The sequence below is a fragment of the Sorex fumeus genome, unplaced genomic scaffold (assembly GCF_029834395.1).
Source record: "Sorex fumeus unplaced genomic scaffold, SorFum_2.1 ptg000093l, whole genome shotgun sequence".
NCBI lineage: Eukaryota > Metazoa > Chordata > Mammalia > Eulipotyphla > Soricidae > Sorex > Sorex fumeus.
The window spans coordinates 7,447,617-7,467,191 of NW_026606150.1; the positions used below are offsets into that span (position 1 = coordinate 7,447,617).

A 19,575-nucleotide genomic window follows, 5' to 3' on the forward strand; every position below is an offset into this window, starting at 1 on the left:
GGCATGGCAGCTGTGGGGGGCTGGGCCACCCCTGGGGGTCCGGGTGGGGGGCGAGGACTTGGGGAGGGGCTGCAGGAGGTCCCTGGGAGGCTCCCTGCCCCCCCGCTCCCTTCCAGGAGCCAGCCTGTGCTGCTCTGCCCCGTCTTTGAGTTTAGTTTACTTTGGGGGGTCACACTGGCGGGTCAGGGCTTACTCCTGGCAGGTTCTGGGGTCCACCCAGAGTGCCAGGGATCGGCCCAGGTCTGTCGTGCGCCCCGTGCCCCCCACCCTCGCTGACCTGGCCCCTCCCTTAGGTGCAGACGCTGAACGAACAGGACTGGGAGCGGGCCCAGCAGGCGAGTGTCCTGGCGAACGTGGCCCAGGCCTTTGAGAGTGACATGGACGTGTCCAACGGAGAGGACAACAGAGACACGCTCCTCAGCTCCGCGGCACTGCTGTCGCCCAGCGGGCAGGCTGACGCCCAGACGCTGGCCATCATGCTGCAGGAGCAGCTAGACGCCATCAACCAAGAGATCAGGTGCCTGTCGGGGCCAGGGGCTGGCACAGGGGCAGGAGGTGACGAGGGGCCAGCTCGAGGGCAGCGCCATCCCGGGGGACCAGGAGGAGATGCCGGTGCAGGCGCAGGGCCCTTGGCACTCAGTGCTGGGCCTGCGAGTGGCGGGGTGCCGTGCCTGCCCCCCAGGCCTGCCCGCCACAGCCCAGGGCCCGAGACCAGCCTGGGCGTCCCGAAGGCCCGCAGGCATTTCCTGTGGCACCGTGACCCACACCCTGGTTCTTGGCCGTGAGTCTGAGTGCTCCCGCTGGGCTGGGCCCCCAGGGCCGCACTTGGCCTGTCCCGGGCCAGCCCTTGCCCGGCCTGAGTTGACAGATCTCAGCCTCTCGGGCGTCCTGTGTGGAGCTCTGATGCTTCGTCACCAGGTCTGGGACCTTCAGGGCTGCAGCCTGAGGGATTGGGGTGTGTCCACGCAGACCCCGCCGGGTGTCTGCCAGGCCAGGCGCGTGCTTTGACATTTCTGCACCTGGCCCGCACGTGCAGAAGTTTCTAGAACTGCTTTCGTGTCCGCTGATGGAGGGATGCCCCGTCTGCGGTTTTAGGTTGATACAGGAGGAGAAGGAGAGCACGGAGCAGCGGGCCGAGGAGATTGAGAGCCGCGTGGGCAGCGGGAGCCTGGACAACCTCGGCCGTTACAGGTCCATGAGCTCCATCCCGCCCCACCCTGCCTCCGTGGCCGGGTCCTCCCCGCCCAACAGCGGCCGCTCCACGCCCCGGCGGATCCCACACAGCCCGGCCTGCGAGGTGGACAGGCTCAGCATCATGACCCTGGTGAGTGCCCACCGCTGGCCGCTGGCGCGTGCGTACACACACACGTGAACATGCACACACACGAACACACGTGCAGATACATGCAAACATGCACGCAGACATACGTGCAAGTGCTGGTGAGTGCTGGCATGTGTGTGTGAACATGCGCATATGCAAACAAGTGCACGCACGCACAAAAACATACATGAACACGTGAGCATAAACGTGTGCACAAGCAAAAGCACGCATGAGTAAACACACACAAACGTGTGTGAACACATGGGAACATGCACGCAAACGTGCACACGAACACGCAGGCAGCACGTGCCGGTGAGTGCCTGTGCCGTCTCCAGCGTGTGTGCCTGCACGTACACAAACACACATGCGCACACGTACATGTGAACACACACACGCATGCTGTGGCGGTCACGCTGGGGGTGTCAGGAACTTGAATTCCAGCTGCCGTTCGGTCATTCAGCCCGGCCCAGGGAGTGACAAGGAAGTTCGTCATCGACCTTTCCTCGTCTGCTTTGCGGGGGCTGCCCCATGGGCGAGGCACCGGGGAGCCTAAGTGGAGCCGGAGGGCCAGCCTGGGTCGGGCACGTCCGAGGCGAACGCCCTGCTCGCTGCCCTGCGACAAGGGGGCCTTCTGGGGCCGCGCTGGAGAGCTGCCAGTCGGGTCATGGGTCCAACGTGCTAGCCTTCTCTGTCGCCCGGCGTCACTGTGGGGAGGGCGCGGCCCTAGTGGCGGCTGCGAGTGTCCTTCCAGGGCGCTCTTCCCTCCCTCTGGGCCCACGTTCCGATCAGTCAAGGTCTCGGTTCCCGTTCGAAGTGGCGTGCGGAAATAGACTCCGCTGTCTGCACACAGCCCACCCGGGCTCGGTCCCCCAAGCCCCACCAGGAGTAACTCCTGAGCACGGAGCCTGAGTACCGCCAGGTGTGGCCCAAGAAGCACGGACTAGACGGCACCCCCGCCGGCCAGCCCCCGATGCGCTCAGCCAGGCAGGCTCTCGAGGGGCGTTTGGGCGGGGCTGCAGGCCGCTCCAGCCAGTCGTGTGCTGGCCCCCTGCCCCCGTCGTCCTTGTCTCACGGAATCTCCAGAAACAGTTTCGTTCCTCTGGGGCAGCTTTCCAGTCCGGTCCTAGGAAGGGTTTCCCGGGACCGTTTCCGGGTGAGGCTGGTGGTTGCGTCTCAGCCAGCGGGGAACAGAGCAGACTGTGCCGAGGGGCCGGAGACGCCGCCTTAGCCCCGACCCCCAGTCACCTTTCAGTGTCCTCCGCGTCCGCCCTTGGTCCCGGGGACTGGTGCTCTGGTGACACTCCCCGAATTGTCCTCTTGCTCACGCCTCTGCCTGTCTGGCCCTCGGGTTTCTAACTGCCACGTGTGCGTAAACCCGGCTTCTCTCCTTTCCTTGCACGCCGTCAGCCTAGCGACCTACGGAAGCACCGTAGAAAGGTAAACTCTCCACTCGCCCCCCGCGGGACCCCGAGGGCCTGTCCTGGCGCGTGTGTGGCCGGCGCTTGTCTGGCCGTGAGCGGGGGCGGGCGTCTGGGTGCCCGTGGGGCTGTGCCGGACGCAGCCGGAGCGGAGCTGCAGTCGCGCCTCTGGATAGACCCTTTTTCACGACCCGAGTTCGCGGCACACACGGGACCCGGGTGCCTGTGGGCCGGTGTCGCCCGCGCCTGATACGGTCACGCCAGGAGGGGAGCGTCTTGGTCAGCAGAGAGGCCTGGGGCACCGCTGCTGACCCACCCCCAGCCTGGGGGTCTCTGGAGCTGCCTCTTCCTCCCCTGCGCTCGGGTCTGCGGGGCCCCTGCCCCTCCCCCGCTGCTCTGCGTCCCCATGGGGGCAGGCGCCCTCCGGCAGGCTCTGTGTCTCCACTGGGTCAGGCGCGCTCCCGACAATCCCTGCCTCCCCTTGGGGTCAGGCGCGCTCCCAACAAGCTCTGCGTCCCCTTGGGGCCAGGTGCACCCCTGCACCCCCGAAGGAAGCAGCTTGTTAGCTGTGGTGCCGGGCCTCCCCCCCCCACACACACCCGACGGCAAGGCTGCGGCCGGCATCCTGTGCCCTCATGCTGTTCTTACCGGCAGGCTCAGTCCAGGGTCTGGTCTCGGTGACCGGCCCCCCCCTGCTGTGAGGTGGGGTCGTGGGCAATGGCCCGAAGGGTCTGCTCGGTTCTGGCCCCCCGCATGTGCCCAGCCCCGTGGTCTGCAGTGGGGCCCTTCCCACCCATGCTCGCAAGCAGGGTCCCCGGCAGCAGAGACCCTCTCCCTGGAACCCCGCACACTGTCACCCGGGTCCTCTGAGTCTTCCTGCAGACGGTCGCCGGGAACCCGGGCCAAGCCCGCGGGAGGGTGGCGCTGAGCAGTGGGGGCCGGAGCCAGCCTCACCGGGGAGCTTCCGGGGACCGTACATAGCCTATCAGACATGCCGTGCCGGCGTGTGCCATGAGACGGCCCCGGCCCCATCCGCCTGACGCTTCTCTCTGCCCCGCAGCCGCCAGCCCCTCGGGATGAGGTCCTGGATGACAAGACGACCATAAAATGTGAAACCTCGCCCCCGCCCTCCCCGCGCGCCCCGCGCCCCGACCGACTGCACAGAGGCGCGGTGCTCACAGTCAGCCACGAGGAGCTGCAGGAGCTGCGCAAGTGAGTGCCGGGACCGGCCGGGAGCCTCCACCCCGCTCTGGAGAGCCTCTGAGAGGGGGCCTGGGTGGGGGTCGGGGGCGTGCCCCGGGGGGAGGGGAGCCCTGGGCGCCTGTGAGACCCCCGTGTCCGCAGCTCTACAGGCTCCCAGGACGGCCCCGTGAGCAATCCCAGCAGCAGCAACAGCAGCCAGGACTCGCTGCACAAGGCCCCCAAGAAGAAGGGCATCAAGTCCTCTATCGGCCGCCTGTTCGGCAAGAAGGAGAAGGGCCGGCCCGGCCACGCCGGCAGGGAGTCCGCGGGACAAGGTGGGGCCTGGCCGCGCCGGCAGGGCAGGGGGTCCCCGGACGTGGTGGGGGCCGGGCCTGACCGACTCTTCTTTGCTCTTCGTTTGGGGGCCGCCCGCTTCCCTGTAGCTGGCGCCGTAGAGACGGAAAATTTATCTCCGGAGGCCTTAGCGCTCGGCAGATTTGGAGGACAGGCAGAAAAGAATCGCAAACTCCAGAAAAAGTAAGTTTTCCTGCTCGATTTTCTCCTGGTGGGTGTCTGAGGACCGCGGCACTCGCTGACCGGACGGTGGTGCGGCGAGGCAGGGGGTCACACCCGGGCACGGCCAGTCCGACTCGGCCCCTGGCGCCCACCCTTTTGTGCTGTGGTGCAGCGCCTCCCTGGGTCCGTGGGACCCGGCCCGGCTGTGCGTGACTGCCCGTGCCCAGGCAGAGTGGGAGCCGGGAGGGTGGCGCGTGGGCGCCGAGAGCAGCCTTGGCGCGCGGCCGGGCGTGGTCACTGGCGGCTGCGTGCTTGCTGGCAGTCCCGAGCGGGGAGGAGCTGCCCCTCCCGAAACGGTGCAGGGGGCCGTCGTGCTCGTAACCAACCCAGAGCCGCAGCCGCCAGAGGGAGCCAGACTCAGCCATGCTCAGGACGTGCTCCTGGTGGGGCTCGGGGGACCCTAGGGGACGCCGGGATCGAACCCGAGTCGGCCGCCTGCAAGGCCGGTGCCCTCCCCGCTGTGCTGTGGCTCCAGCCCGGGGCCATGTGCGTGGGCGGCTGTGCCTGAGCTCAGCTGCCTTCCCCAGGCCGGGCCCGTGACAGAGCCGGGCAGCCAGGCGTCTCCTCGTGCTTGCCGGCTGTGTGCGTGGGTTTTGGAATGTCCCGGGAAGTTAGTGAGGAAAAAGGCCCGAGTGCAGAGGGTTCCCGTGACCTCGGTGGGTGATTTCTGTCTCGGCCCTGACCCCGCGATAAAAGTCGACTCTAAGAGAAGCGCTTTCCTTGTAACTGTGGAAAAAGGTTCAAGCTAGCCAGAAAAATGCTGGCACCCAGCTGGGACTCCTGGCGTCGGGAGAGTCCAAGTGCACTTCTTGCAGAAGTGTTTTCTTTTCATTAAGTCTGACTTACCCAGAGATCTCCCATCTGGGCTGGGCTGGAGGAGGGGGTCCGGGCCCCGAGCTGACCCCGCAACTGACCACTCCTGCCCCGTCACCGCTCTCCCTGGCTGGGGTGAGCACTGGCCCTGCCGGGAGTGGTCACTGGGAGCAGGAGGAGGTGCAGGTGCGGTTCCGGCGGCCTGGGAGTGGCCCCTGCGCATCGCACTGGCCTGACCCTCTCAGTCACCCCGTGGCCGGACAGGAGGGCCAGCGGGGCACGTGGGCGTCCAGCGAGGCGGTGGTTTTGGCGGACGCGGGCAGCGGATCCCGTTTGTAGCAGTCAGTGTCCAGACGCGGCCTGGGAGATGCTCCGAGGACCGGGGTCTGCTCAGGGTCCCAGGTTTGACCCCTGGCGCCGCCAGGCAGAGTCCCAAAGTGAAGAAGGAAACTGTGTTGCCTGGCAAAGGCCGAGAGAGAGCTTAGCTCCTGGTTCTCCGCAGCGCAGGGAACCCAGCAGCCCCGGGGCAGACTGGGCCCCCAGCCGGGGCTCTCGGCACTGACCTCCCCTCCCTCCAGGGCTGGACAGAGAGCCCGGTGGGTGAGGGCCTGGCCTTGCGTGTCGCCAGTCTGGGTTTGACTTCCCGCACCCAAAACTCCACCAGGCGTGACCCCTGAGCACTGGTGGGTGTGGTCCCCGGCCACGACCCTTACTGGGTGGGCACTCCCACACTGAGGGCAGTCCCGGAGTCCTGTGGTCATTCGGAGTCTTTCTGGACCCTGAGCCGGGGCCGTCTCTGTGCTCCACCCACAGCGAGGCGGTCGGACCGTGCCGGTGGGCCCGGGGCTCCTGCCGCAGAGGCGGGCGTCGCTGTGCGAGCGCGTGGCCGTCCAGAGGGTCCGGCGCTGCCCCAGCCGGGCTCCTCGGGCAGAACAGAAAGGGCGGCGGGTGGGCGGGGTGTCTCCGGGGTGCCGTCCTCTTCCCTGCCACGAGCCAGGGCTGGGGAGCCCCTGCGAGGCAGCCGGATGGGGGTGCCCCCGGGCCCTGGGGACGCTGACCGACCACGCGTCTGTCCGCAGGCACCAGCTGTTGGAGGAGGCCCGCAGGCAGGGGCTGCCCTTCGCGCAGTGGGACGGGCCCACCGTGGTGGTGTGGCTGGAGGTACGTGCTGCCGCCGGCCGGGACCCCCGCCCACCCCCCGCCCGCCCCGGCCCGGGCCCTGAGCCTCTCGTCTCCCCGCAGCTCTGGGTGGGGATGCCGGCGTGGTACGTGGCGGCCTGCCGTGCCAACGTGAAGAGCGGCGCCATCATGTCGGCCCTGTCGGACACGGAGATCCAGCGTGAGATCGGCATCAGCAACCCGCTGCACCGGCTGAAGCTGCGCCTGGCCATCCAGGAGATCATGTCGCTGACCAGCCCCTCCGCCCCGCCGACCTCCAGGACGGTAGGGCCCGCCCGCCGCCACCCCCGCGGGCACCGGGGCAGGGGCCCCCTCACGGGCTGCGTCCGCTCTGCAGTGTGGGAATCGGGGAGTCCCGCGCGGGCGGCTGGCGGTGCCGTGCGCCCAGGGACACACGGGGAGGCCTCGCGGAGGGTCTCGTCGCTCCCTGAGTCCCCCAGCCCCCGGGCCTGTGCGGCTGGTCCCGGGGCCGAGGCCTGGGCTGGGGCGGTCCTCGCTGAGCGCCACGACCCCCTCCCCTGCCGCGTCCCCTGAGTCCCGGCGTCCTCCCCCTGCTCTGCGCCTGCTCCCCGTTCCCCACTCGGGGGCAGGGCTGGGGGGCTTTCTAGAAGTCTCAGTCAGGGCAGCCGCGTAGGGCCGGGACCGGGGGCTCACGCGTGGCGGGCACCCGCCCGGCAGGAGTGATGTCCTGGCCCGCCCACAGGTGAGAATCCCAGGGACAGCGCCGCCCGCCCACTGTCCCCGCTGCCCTCCTGGGCGCACGCGAGGGTCTCCAGGGGCACAGCGCTCCCTGCTCTGCACTGAGGCCCGGGCTCAGGAGCACTGGGGCTGGGCACTGCCGTGCAGGCACTCCGGGCCGCAGGACTCCGTCGGAGGCGTCCTCGTGTGTGTACCTGTGTGGATGCGTGTGTGTACGTGTGCGCGTGTGCGTGGAGGTGGGGTGCCCAGCCCTGTGCCACTCCACGGCCCAAGGCTCACGCTTCTGCCGCCTGTCCTCTTTGTCCCTGCTTCCCTGGACGTGCTTGGTCACTGGGTCTCCCCAGAGCACGGGAAATGTCTGGTTAACACACGAAGAGATGGAAACGCTCGCAGCCACGCCTCACACGGTCAGTGCCGGCCCCGGCTCGCCCGCTTCTCCCGCCCGCCCGTCCACCACTGCGGGCCTTGGTTAAAACCGAGACTGTCCCTGTCGGCTGACTTGCCCCATAAGTGTGTCCTCGGTACCAGCTGAGCTAATGTGTGAAGTAGGGTCCCTGCTCGGCCCTGTGGCGCCCCCGACCCCCGTACCCCCGGGACGCAGCGCGGGGGGCAGCTGTCAGACGTGGGAGCCGGACGCCCTGGGAGGCTGGGGGGTGCTGGGGGCGCTGAGGGGCGCGACGGGCTTGGCATGGGGCGCTGTGCATGGCGGGTGGGTGCCGCATGAGCCGCATGCTGCCTGGCCCCCGGGACGGGCTCGCTCCCGCGCCCCCCCCCCCCCCCGCACACTCACCCCGCCTCCAGCGCCCGATACTAATAGTTGTGTTCTCTTGCATCCCTGACCACGTAACATCAGGAAGATGAGGAGGGAAGCTGGGCTCAGGTTGGAGACTCTCTATAACCCTTCATATGTACAGCCACAAAGAGCGTTGGGAGGATGGAGACTCGTAATTGCCTTTTCTTGACTTTCTAACTCTTCGCTCAGGGCGTTGTCGGGTGTCGCTTCTAACTCCGGCTGGGGTGGGGCCGAGGGGCCGAGAGCACGCCTCTGGGACAGTCTTGAACGTTGTTCCTGGTATGGCGCCACAGAGCTTGCACTTGAACTAACGCTTTGTTGCCCGCGGCCTGGGGCTCAGCCAGGGCGTCCTGAAGCGCCTTCCGCTTGCGAATCTGCCCGAGGAGGGCCCCGGGGCATTCGATTTTGGGACCCACTTGTTAATCGCTGCATGCTCAGAACCTTTTCCCATTGCCACGTGACTTGCTGCTTCCACGCGAGTTCACTGGCCCCTGGCGGTGACCCCGGTGGGTGTAGGGCTCCGGCGTGGGCAGCATCTGAGAGAGGCGTTTGAGTCCCCTGAGGGTAACCGACCTTGGGGCTGGGGCACGGGTCTGCCAGTGGGAAAAGCAGATTCAGATGCGCTTCCTGTGTCCTGCAGGTGGGGCTCCCTTAGGGCTGGCTCTGGGCGCTCCCACTCACTCCAGGCCCCCCATCCAGTACGTACACGCACGCGCGCGCACGCACATACACACACACACTCACACACACACGCTCTCAGTACTCGACTGCAGTGGCCCCACAGGGACTTGGGACCCGGGCTGCGTCTCTAAGCCCAAGGGACAGCGCGGCACAGACAGGCCTGCACGCACCTCTGCATCACAGCCGGTCAGCGCTGGGGCGGGTGGCCAGCTCAGGCCCGTGTCTATCCCCAGCGCTGTCAGGCCCACACCCCGCCCTGAGCACCTCCAGAGGGTCCAAAGTGAAGAGAACAGCCCAGGCTGATGGAAGAAGCAGGGTTTTTTAAGTTGGACTGCTAGAGTGAAGCCAGCCCCGTGGCCCCCTCTCGTTCGAAGGGAGCGTGGCTGTGACTGGTCCCGGACGGCCTCTGCCCTCTGCCCTTGCGGAGGAAGTCAGGGCCCGGCCCGTCACTGTTCCCGAGGCCAGGCGTGAGGGTCGGGGGGGGCCGGAGCATAGGTCAGCAGGGAGGGTGTCGGCCTGCGCCCCTGAACCCACCAGGGGTGATCCTGAGTGCAGAGCCAGGTATGGCCTGGCCTAAGCCCCCCCCCCAAAAAAAAAGTGAAACCCAGAAAAAGCAGCTTTCTAGGGTCTGGCCGCCACAGAGGCACCAGGCAGGATGAGGCCACCGGTGGCTGGTGCCCCGGGGTTGCCAGTCCCCCCTCGGCGGGAGCTGGGACCTGCGAGGGCGACTGGAGGGGCAAGGCCTAGGGAGGACACTGAAGGGGTGGCCGCCAGCCCCAGACTTGAGGCTGCCGAGGCTCTGCCAAGACCGGGGCCGGGTGGGCGGCGAGGAGGGGGAGGGCTCGGCTTCCGTCACGTCCCTCTGCCACCTGCTGTCCTGAGGAGCGTCCCAGGTGCGGCCGTGAGACTCGTCTGCTTCCGGCCAGCTGGCCCGGCGGGCCTCGGGAGGGTGCGCAGGGAGGCAGGTGTGCCCGGGCGTTCCCGGACACGCACCGACGCCCACGCAGATGGTGAAGGGAGCTTGGTCCCCGGGGGGCGCGGGGCGGGCTGCCGCCTCGGGGACCCCTTTCTGTACAGGCCCGGGGCTCTGCCGCCTCCTCCACGCCCTTGCTCCCGAGAGCCTGCAGGTCTGTGTCCATGCAGACCGCGAGGCCACCCACGGAGCTCCAATTTCCTCCCGGCTCCCGGGCTCCTGTTTCCCTGGCGGGTCAGCGCACAGTGAGTGGCCAGAGGCCCGCGCAGGGCCTTCAGGGCCCCCGTCTCAGAGCGACGGGCACCGTGCGCCTGTCCCCGGGCTCCCGCGTGGCTGAGGTTTCCGTGAGTGAGCGCGAGGGGCCCTGCAGAGCCTGGCCGCATCCATGTCCCGAGTCGGACCCCGGCCGCACCTGCTGCACTTCCCCTCTCGGCCCGTTGGCATCCGGGTTGGTGGTTTGTGGAGGCCCCGGCCGGGTGAGTTCCCAGGAGAGACATTCTTGTGCGTCCTGTCTTCTGTCGTCGTGCTTTGCCGACCTTGTCTGGAGAGTCCCTGTCCGCGGCCTCCTCTCTCGTGTCGTCCTGCCCTTGGTGCCTGCCCAGGACCGTGCTCAGGTCCTGGCTGTCGGGAAACTTCCGTGATCGGTGTCTCCCGCACACAGATTCGAGTAGGACTCAGAGTGAGATTGAGTGTGAGACTCAAGTGTGGATCGGGCTGGGATAGACCCTCCGTGTTCCCCACTGCGCGGCCTCTCTGGAAACGCACCGTGTCGTGCCAGGGGGCCGCTGTCTGTCGCCATCCCTGTCGCCTTTTGGCACCAGTGGTCAGTTCCGGCTTTCCGTCCTCGAGCGTTCTGCCAGGGGCTGTTGAGTTGTGAAACTGTTTCTGAAGAACTGGATTTTTTTTTTCCCTTTTCAAAATTTTCTGTTATTTTCGTGGTCTGGGGGGCCAGAGAGATGGCTCAGTGGCTAGCACCTGCTCTGCCTGCAGCAGGCCGGGTTCCCTGCCACACACCACGAGGGAGCAGCCCCCGAGCACGGCTGCCCAGGACCCCAGACACTAAACGAGACGAGCCCTTGGCCGCGCTGTTCCACTGGTTCCTGCTCCCGTCTGCTGTCCGTCTCGTGGGTTCTTTTTGAGGTTGTCTGGGTGTGTAGGGAGATTCTTCGCTTACTAAGAGAGTGTCTTTGTCCACAACCTGAACAGTGACTGTTCCCAGGGTTCGGAGCTGCCCTGGGACGGAGGCCCGAATTGCAGGGCTTGCCCCCGCCTGAAGGGGGTGCCGACTGTTCTCTCCTTTGGAAATGGTTGTTTCTTTGGCTTCTGTCAACCTTGTGAATCTGCGGTGTTTCCTCACGGAAAATGGGAAGTTTGCTGATACAAAAAAGAAGCGAATACGAACAGTCACATTTAAATATACTTAGATAAAGTAGAACTGCAGCTCCAGGCCTGCCCCTGGCCCGCAGGCGGGACGCCCCTTCAGACTTGTTCCTGAGTCATGGTCATTCTTTGCCGCTCTGAGCTCCGTCAGTCCCGTGCCGGGGGCCACTCAGAGCAGTGCTTGGGCGGGTGAGGCACTTGCCTTGTGAGCGGCTGCCCCCATCCCGCGTGGTCCCCGAATGCCGTTGGGTGGGCTCCAGAGAACAACCCAAGAGGTGTCACCGACCGATGTACGAGGCGGCGAGGTTCGGAGATTGGGTGACCGCGCGCTCCCGTCGGGTCACTCCCTTCCGCCGAGGCTGGGCCCTGGGGCCTCCCCGCGGTCTCCCCGGGGCCGACCGTGTGTCCTTGCATGCAGACCCTGGCCTATGGGGACATGAACCACGAGTGGATTGGCAACGAGTGGCTGCCCAGCCTGGGGCTCCCCCAGTACCGCAGCTACTTCATGGAGTGCCTGGTGGACGCCCGCATGTTGGACCACCTGACCAAGAAAGACCTGCGGGGCCAGCTGAAGATGGTGGACAGCGCCCACCGGTGAGCGGGGCCGCGCCGCGCCACTCCACGCCACGGGGACCCGGGGCTTGCCCGCGGTGGCCGCCCCTGACGCCCTGCGCTTCCTGCCTGCCGCAGAACCAGCTTCCAGTGCGCGATCATGTGTCTCCGGAGGCTGAACTATGACCGGAGAGAGCTGGAACGGAGGCGAGAGGAGAGCCAGAATGAAGTCAAAGGCCAGTGCAGTGTCCCTGGGGGGAGGGGGCGCGTGTCCATCTCCCCGGGGGGCCCCGTAGCCTCTGAGTGAGTTTCGGAGGCCTAAGTCAGACGGATGTGGGGGCCTCGTCCCAGGGGGCCAGCGGCTGCTCTCAAGGTGGTGGAGCCTGTGCTCCAGAACTTTCCCGCCCCGCTGTGGCTCGGTGGCCGGCACTTCTGTCTCCGTGGGAAGAAACTCAGCTACAAGTATACAGCGGGGTGGGCAAGGGGCTGCACGGCTGGGCGCCCAGGCGTGGTCCCCAGACCGAAAAAGGAAACGGAGACGGTGAGCTGAGGTAATCCGGCCACACCGAGCCCTCCCGGGAGCCGAGGCAGCCGCGGGAAGCGGCCTCTGTCCCGTTTCTGCTCTAAGCAGCGCGCTGGGCTTGTTCCGAGATCCAGTACTAGTGATAATCACCTTGAAAATAACTAGGAAGTGAAAGTCATCCTGATACATTTCACCGAGTGGTGTCGATCACTCGCAGGCCGAATTTGATCGGTCATCGCTTTTCGTGAATGCCGCCGAGCATCTGTGTTTGTCTCTCTCTGAAATGAGGCCGCGGGGCTGGAGGGAAGATGGTGCGGGGAGCGGGCCTTGGCCCTGCCCATGGCTCAGCCCTGCCTGCCCCAGGGTGCCCGGAACCAGGCTGAGCTGAGGGTGCCGGCACAGGGCAGTGCCTGGGACGCCCGCACAGGGGCAGCCCGGCTCTCCGGGGTCCTCATGCCCCCGAGTCGTCCTCACTTGCACCCGCCTCATTGCTCTGAGTCATCACACTGGGTTTCAGAGGGACACTTGCATACAGTTGAAGGCCTGGACAGTGCTCTGTGGCCAGCAGTGGGGGCTGCCTGGGGGAAGGGTCGGGCGCAGGCTTCGGGGGGCCGTCCTGGACTTGTTCGGCCGTCCTGGACTGACACACACACATACGACCTTCCTGTAATATACACACACTCACATGCACCCGAGCCTCCCGTAATGTCTAACTCCTGGACTTGCTCTGCACACACGCACACACACCTCCCTGAGCCTCCCGTTTTTCTCACACACACACGCACACACGCACACATGCACGCACTCACCCGAGCCTCCCGTAACACACAAGCATGCGCACACACACACACCCCTGAGCCTCCCGTAATGTCTGTCCACGCGCAGATGTCCTTGTCTGGAGCAACGAGCGGGTCATTCGCTGGATCATGTCCATCGGTCTCCGAGAGTACGCCAACAACCTCGCCGAGAGCGGCGTCCACGGCGCCCTCATCGCCTTAGACGATGGCTTCGACTTCAACACGCTGGCGCTGCTGTTACAGATCCCGACCCAAAACACGCAGGTGAGGCCCCGGCCACGGAAACGAGGAGTGTCCACATGGCTGGCCCTGTCCCTTCTGCCGGTCCCCTCGCCCGCCCCACGTACTTTTGTGCACGTGTCCCAGAGATCGCCAGGTGCAGGGTTGGCCGCACTGACCGGGCCCCAGGCCTGGCAGCGGCAGATGGGCAGGGCCGGCCGTGCTGAGTGACCGTCTTCCTCTCAGGCCCGCACAATCCTGGAAAGAGAGTTCAACAACCTTCTGGTCAAGGGGACCAACCGGAGGTCCGAGGAAGTAAGTGCTCGGCCCGAGGGTTCTGATGGCCTCAGGTAGGCTGACCGGTGGGCACAGGCCACGCTGAGGGTGTCAGCATCGGGGAACCGCCACTCCGAGGCGCCACGGAGACTAGGGGACACCTGGCAGGGCGGCCCCTCCTCTCTGGGGAGCCGGGTGCTGGGGGGGGGGTTGCCCAGACGAGTGCCAGCGCCTTCGCTGGCAGGGTGCAGGGAGTACGTCCCAGGCCGGGGCCCAGGGTGCGGTGTGTGCTGGGGCTGGAGACTGTCCGGCCCAGGCTGTCCCTGCTCTGCCGCCCCTCCAGGAGGAGGAGAAGAGTTTCCGGAGAGGTCCATCGTGGAGAAAGAGGTTCCGGCCCAAGGACATGAGGGGCGTGGCCGTGGGGTCCTCGGAGACCCTCCCTGCTAACTTTAGGGTGGCGCCATCTCTGTCCTCTCCTGCCATGCAGCCCAAGAAGATGCAGCTGGATGGTAGGTGGTGGCCGCAGCGCCTACGTCTGTCTGTCTGTCTGTCTGTCGGGGGCAGCTCGGCCCTGTCCGCCCGGCCCCCCCAGTGTGTCGTGAGCTGTCCTCGAGACCCTAACACCTGTCCTCGCGTGGCTGTCCCGCTTCCTGTCCACCCTCGTCTGTGGATGTCGCGTCTCCTGCTCACCCGCTCTGCACACTCGGGCCTGAGGAAGGGCCTCCCATGGAGCCTGGGCCCCGTCCCTCCCCGCCCGCCAGTGGTCTCTGTGCCGCTGTCCACATGCTGGTCTGCTGGCTGAGAAGCCCTGGACACCTGTGGGAGGGACCCGTGTCTCGAGGGGCTTTGTGCCCTGACAACCAGGGGAGGGGCCTCAGCTGGGCCCGTGCCCCGACACAGCCCCAAGGCCAGGCCGCGGCTGTTAGCACGAGCCCTCGCCAGCCTGTGTCCGCGGCCTCGGCCTGCGCCCTGCTTTCTCATCCTCTGCGCACGGACACCGGGGCCCTGGGGACCTCACACCCCACTCTGGGGGCCGCAGTGCCTGGTGCCACGGCCCTGAGTGGCCCCACTGGCCCCCTGCCCCCTCCCGCCCCGCGTGGCCAGCCCGTGCCCTCCCTCGGGCCCCGACCTTCCTCCCTTCAGTCTCGGCACCGCCTGGGGTGTCAGGTCTCCCCGCCACTGGGCCACGCCGCGTGTTTCTCAGCCAAGCAGCATGGGGTGCCCGGGCCAGGCTTCACTGTTCTGAGATGGCCACTGCCCACCCCAGCCCTCTGGAGAGCAGTGACCCCTGTCCCCCAGGCTCCGTGCGCCCAGTGGCTAGGCTTCAGCTCCGCCCTCTACGGGCTGGGTCCTGCTCTCGGGACCCGCCCACGCCTGCCGGTCACCCGGGAGTTTAAGGAGCAGAGCTGCATGCGGTGACCAATTCCTGCAGTGTCCAGGGTGCGCGTGGGCGTGAGCGTGCGTACGTGCACGAGTGTGTGTGAGCACGCACGTGTGTGAGTGTGTGCGTGTGCCGTGTGTGGGCGTGCGCGTGTGCGTGAGGGCATGCGTGTGCCCACGACTAACCGCACGCCGTGTGTGCCCGCCCCCTGTGCTTGTCGAGCAGGCAGCGTGCCGGGCGCGCCGAGGCTGGACCCTGCTGCCGTCAGGACTTACTCCTGTTGAGGCAGCCGATCGGTGAGTCGGCGCTGGCGGCCCACGTCTGCTCTGTGCTCGCGCGCTCCGTGTCTCCGCGTGCCCGAACCCCCGTGCCCGCTCTCCTGTGGCGTCTGCTCGTGTCTTGCGGGGAGGGCAGGGGAGGGCAGCTCGGGCTGCGGCCGCTAGCCTGTCCCCCGCTGGGGCCCGGTCAGGGTCCGCCCTCCCCCGGGCGTTGGGTCGGCCTCTGGGGCGTTGGCTGGCCTGCGGCCTGACGCCCTTTCTCCTTCGCAGTTTACCCACACTACTTCTACCGGTGATGCAAGACTAAGACATTTCGGAATTCAACAATCTTGCATCTGTTAATACTTGTTATATGGACCTGAAGATATTTTATTACAGAGTTTTTAGTGAAGATTTGATGACTACCATAGAGAAAATATTTTAGAATTTAATTTTTCTTATATTTATGTACACTTACAACTTCGTTTATAGAATATTTTTTCATGGCTATCCAGCCTATATCTACATATTTTTTTCAAATCGATCCATGTCCGTCGGAATAATTGGAGGCTTTCAAACGAATGTACTGTGATGCTTATCTCTAAATCCTGTAAACAGAGAGAAGACTTTGTAAATTATCCGCTACTGTAATTACCACTGTTCCAATCAGCCGTGACAGAAAAAAGGGGCTCGGCTGCATTTGTGACAGCCTGGGGACCCCGGTGTGTTGCCGTGGGAACCCCGCCTCTCTGCACAGACCTTCGGCGAGAAGCTGAGCCGCCGCTGCAGGCGCACCCACCCGGCAGCGAGAAGAAGCCAGGAGGAGAAGCCCGAAAGGGCAGCTGATAACGGCAGACGCGGGGCGGGGGCAACTCCCACCTGAGGGCCTGGCTGGCGGGGGACCCCGATTGCCCCCTGCCTTCTGAAGACCAATCACGCCACCGCCCCGCCCTTCCCCATCTATGTGTCAGTCCGTCCGTCTGCATGTGTCCCAAGAAGAGAAACCCAAAAAGGAAGCTGATAACAGCAGACGCGGGGCGGGGGCGACTCCCAACTGCGGGACTGTCTGGCGGGGGGCCCCAACGGCCCCCCGCCCTCTGAGGCTCTGTCACGCCCACCGCCCCGCCTTTCCTTCGTTGTGTCCGTCCGTCCGTCTGCGTGTGTCCCAAGAAGTCCAAAAAGAAAGCCAGTAACGGCAGACGCGGGGCGGGGGCGACTCCCAACTGCGGGACTGTCTGGCGGGGGGCCCCAACGGCCCCCCGCCCTCTGAGGCTCTGTCACGCCCACCGCCCCGCCTTTCCTTCGATGTGTCCGTCCGTCCGTCTGCGTGTGTCCCAAGAAGTCCAAAAAGAAAGCCAGTAACGGCAGACGCGGGGCGGGGGCGACTCCCAACTGCGGGACTGTCTGGCGGGGGGCCCCAACGGCCCCCCGCCCTCTGAGGCTCTGTCACGCCCACCGCCCCGCCTTTCCTTCGATGTGTCCGTCCGTCCGTCTGCGTGTGTCCCACGAAGTCCGAAAAAGAAGCTAATAACAGCAGACGCGGGGCGGGGGCCACTCCCAACTGCGGGACTGTCTGGCGGGGGGCCCCAACGGCCCCCCGCCCTCTGAGGCTCTGTCACGCCCACCGCCCCGCCTTTCCTTCGATGTGTCCGTCCGTCCGTCTGCGTGTGTCCCAAGAAGTCCAAAAAGAAAGCCAGTAACGGCAGACGCGGGGCAGGGGCGACTCCCAACTGCGGGACTGTCTGGCGGGGGGGCCCCAACGGCCCCCCGCCCTCTGAGGCTCTGTCACGCCCACCGCCCCGCCTTTCCTTCGATGTGTCCGTCCGTCCGTCTGCGTGTGTCCCACGAAGTCCGAAAAAGAAGCTAATAACGGCAGACGCGGGGCGGGGGCCACTCCCAACTGCGGGACTGTCTGGCGGGGGGCCCCAACGGCCCCCCGCCCTCTGAGGCTCTGTCACGCCCACCGCCCCGCCTTTCCTTCGATGTGTCCGTCCGTCCGTCTGCGTGTGTCCCAAGAAGTCCAAAAAGAAAGCCAGTAACGGCAGATGCGGGGCGGGGGCGACTCCCAACTGCGGGACTGTCTGGCGGGGGGCCCCAACGGCCCCCCGCCCTCTGAGGCTCTGTCACGCCCACCGCCCCGCCTTTCCTTCGATGTGTCCGTCCGTCCGTCTGCGTGTGCCCCACGAAGTCCGAAAAAGAAGCTAATAACGGCAGATGCGGGGCGGGGGCCACTCCCAACTGCGGGACTGTCTGGCGGGGGGCCCCAACGGCCCCCCGCCCTCTGAGGCTCTGTCACGCCCACCGCCCCGCCTTTCCTTCGATGTGTCCGTCCGTCCGTCTGCGTGTGTCCCACGAAGTCCGAAAAAGAAGCTAATAATGGCAGATGCGGGGCGGGGGCCACTCCCAACTGCGGGACTGTCTGGCGGGGGGCCCCAACGGCCCCCCGCCCTCTGAGGCTCTGTCACGCCCACCGCCCCGCCTTTCCTTCGATGTGTCCGTCCGTCCGTCTGCGTGTGTCCCACGAAGTCCGAAAAAGAAGCTAATAATGGCAGATGCGGGGCGGGGGCCACTCCCAACTGCGAGACTGTCTGGCGGGGGGCCCCAACGGCCCCCCGCCCTCTGAGGCTCTGTCACGCCCACCGCCCCGCCTTTCCTTCGATGTGTCCGTCCGTCCGTCTGCGTGTGTCCCACGAAGTCCGAAAAAGAAGCTAATAATGGCAGATGCGGGGCGGGGGCCACTCCCAACTGCGGGACTGTCTGGCGGGGGGCCCCAACGGCCCCCCGCCCTCTGAGGCTCTGTCACGCCCACCGCCCCGCCTTTCCTTCGATGTGTCCGTCCGTCCGTCTGCGTGTGTCCCACGAAGTCCGAAAAAGAAGCTAATAACGGCAGATGCGGGGCGGGGGCCACTCCCAACTGCGGGACTGTCTGGCGGGGGGCCCCAACGGCCCCCCGCCCTCTGAGGCTCTGTCACGCCCACCGCCCCGCCTTTCCTTCGATGTGTCCGTCCGTCCGTCTGCGTGTGTCCCACGAAGTCCGAAAAAGAAGCTAATAATGGCAGATGCGGGGCGGGGGCCACTCCCAACTGCGGGACTGTCTGGCGGGGGGCCCCAACGGCCCCCCGCCCTCTGAGGCTCTGTCACGCCCACCGCCCCGCCTTTCCTTCGATGTGTCCGTCCGTCCGTCTGCGTGTGTCCCACGAAGTCCGAAAAAGAAGCTAATAACGGCAGACGCGGGGCGGGGGCGACTCCCAACTGCGGGACTGTCTGGCGGGGGGCCCCAACGGCCCCCCGCCCTCTGAGGCTCTGTCACGCCCACCGCCCCGCCTTTCCTTCGATGTGTCCGTCCGTCCGTCTGCGTGTGTCCCAAGAAGTCCAAAAAGAAAGCCAGTAACGGCAGACGCGGGGCGGGGGCGACTCCCAACTGCGGGACTGTCTGGCGGGGGGCCCCAACGGCCCCCCGCCCTCTGAGGCTCTGTCACGCCCACCGCCCCGCCTTTCCTTCGATGTGTCCGTCCGTCCGTCTGCGTGTGTCCCAAGAAGTCCAAAAAGAAAGCCAGTAACGGCAGACGCGGGGCAGGGGCGACTCCCAACTGCGGGACTGTCTGGCGGGGGGGCCCCAACGGCCCCCCGCCCTCTGAGGCTCTGTCACGCCCACCGCCCCGCCTTTCCTTCGATGTGTCCGTCCGTCCGTCTGCGTGTGTCCCACGAAGTCCGAAAAAGAAGCTAATAACGGCAGACGCGGGGCGGGGGCCACTCCCAACTGCGGGACTGTCTGGCGGGGGGCCCCAACGGCCCCCCGCCCTCTGAGGCTCTGTCACGCCCACCGCCCCGCCTTTCCTTCGATGTGTCCGTCCGTCCGTCTGCGTGTGTCCCAAGAAGTCCAAAAAGAAAGCCAGTAACGGCAGATGCGGGGCGGGGGCGACTCCCAACTGCGGGACTGTCTGGCGGGGGGCCCCAACGGCCCCCCGCCCTCTGAGGCTCTGTCACGCCCACCGCCCCGCCTTTCCTTCGATGTGTCCGTCCGTCCGTCTGCGTGTGCCCCACGAAGTCCGAAAAAGAAGCTAATAACGGCAGATGCGGGGCGGGGGCCACTCCCAACTGCGGGACTGTCTGGCGGGGGGCCCCAACGGCCCCCCGCCCTCTGAGGCTCTGTCACGCCCACCGCCCCGCCTTTCCTTCGATGTGTCCGTCCGTCCGTCTGCGTGTGTCCCACGAAGTCCGAAAAAGAAGCTAATAATGGCAGATGCGGGGCGGGGGCCACTCCCAACTGCGGGACTGTCTGGCGGGGGGCCCCAACGGCCCCCCGCCCTCTGAGGCTCTGTCACGCCCACCGCCCCGCCTTTCCTTCGATGTGTCCGTCCGTCCGTCTGCGTGTGTCCCACGAAGTCCGAAAAAGAAGCTAATAATGGCAGATGCGGGGCGGGGGCCACTCCCAACTGCGAGACTGTCTGGCGGGGGGCCCCAACGGCCCCCCGCCCTCTGAGGCTCTGTCACGCCCACCGCCCCGCCTTTCCTTCGATGTGTCCGTCCGTCCGTCTGCGTGTGTCCCACGAAG

General features: G+C 66.4%; 1 protein-coding gene across 1 annotated transcript in view; it reads left to right on the forward strand.

Annotated features, from left to right (window-relative positions):
• Positions 1-15,829, forward strand: part of PPFIA1 (PTPRF interacting protein alpha 1) — a 36,995-nt gene extending 21,166 nt beyond the window's left edge. The window contains exons 14-30 of the mRNA XM_056131642.1: positions 294-517; positions 1,096-1,324; positions 2,729-2,758; positions 3,800-3,951; positions 4,084-4,256; positions 4,365-4,458; positions 6,390-6,471; positions 6,553-6,753; positions 7,533-7,595; positions 8,042-8,068; positions 11,434-11,609; positions 11,706-11,803; positions 12,976-13,151; positions 13,353-13,421; positions 13,726-13,891; positions 14,989-15,059; positions 15,312-15,829. Of these exons, the coding sequence (XP_055987617.1) occupies positions 294-517; positions 1,096-1,324; positions 2,729-2,758; positions 3,800-3,951; positions 4,084-4,256; positions 4,365-4,458; positions 6,390-6,471; positions 6,553-6,753; positions 7,533-7,595; positions 8,042-8,068; positions 11,434-11,609; positions 11,706-11,803; positions 12,976-13,151; positions 13,353-13,421; positions 13,726-13,891; positions 14,989-15,047 (2,019 nt within the window). The 3' untranslated portion in view covers positions 15,048-15,059; positions 15,312-15,829. The remainder of the gene's footprint in view (positions 1-293; positions 518-1,095; positions 1,325-2,728; positions 2,759-3,799; positions 3,952-4,083; positions 4,257-4,364; positions 4,459-6,389; positions 6,472-6,552; positions 6,754-7,532; positions 7,596-8,041; positions 8,069-11,433; positions 11,610-11,705; positions 11,804-12,975; positions 13,152-13,352; positions 13,422-13,725; positions 13,892-14,988; positions 15,060-15,311) is intronic.
• The last annotated feature ends 3,746 nt before the right edge of the window (positions 15,830-19,575 follow it).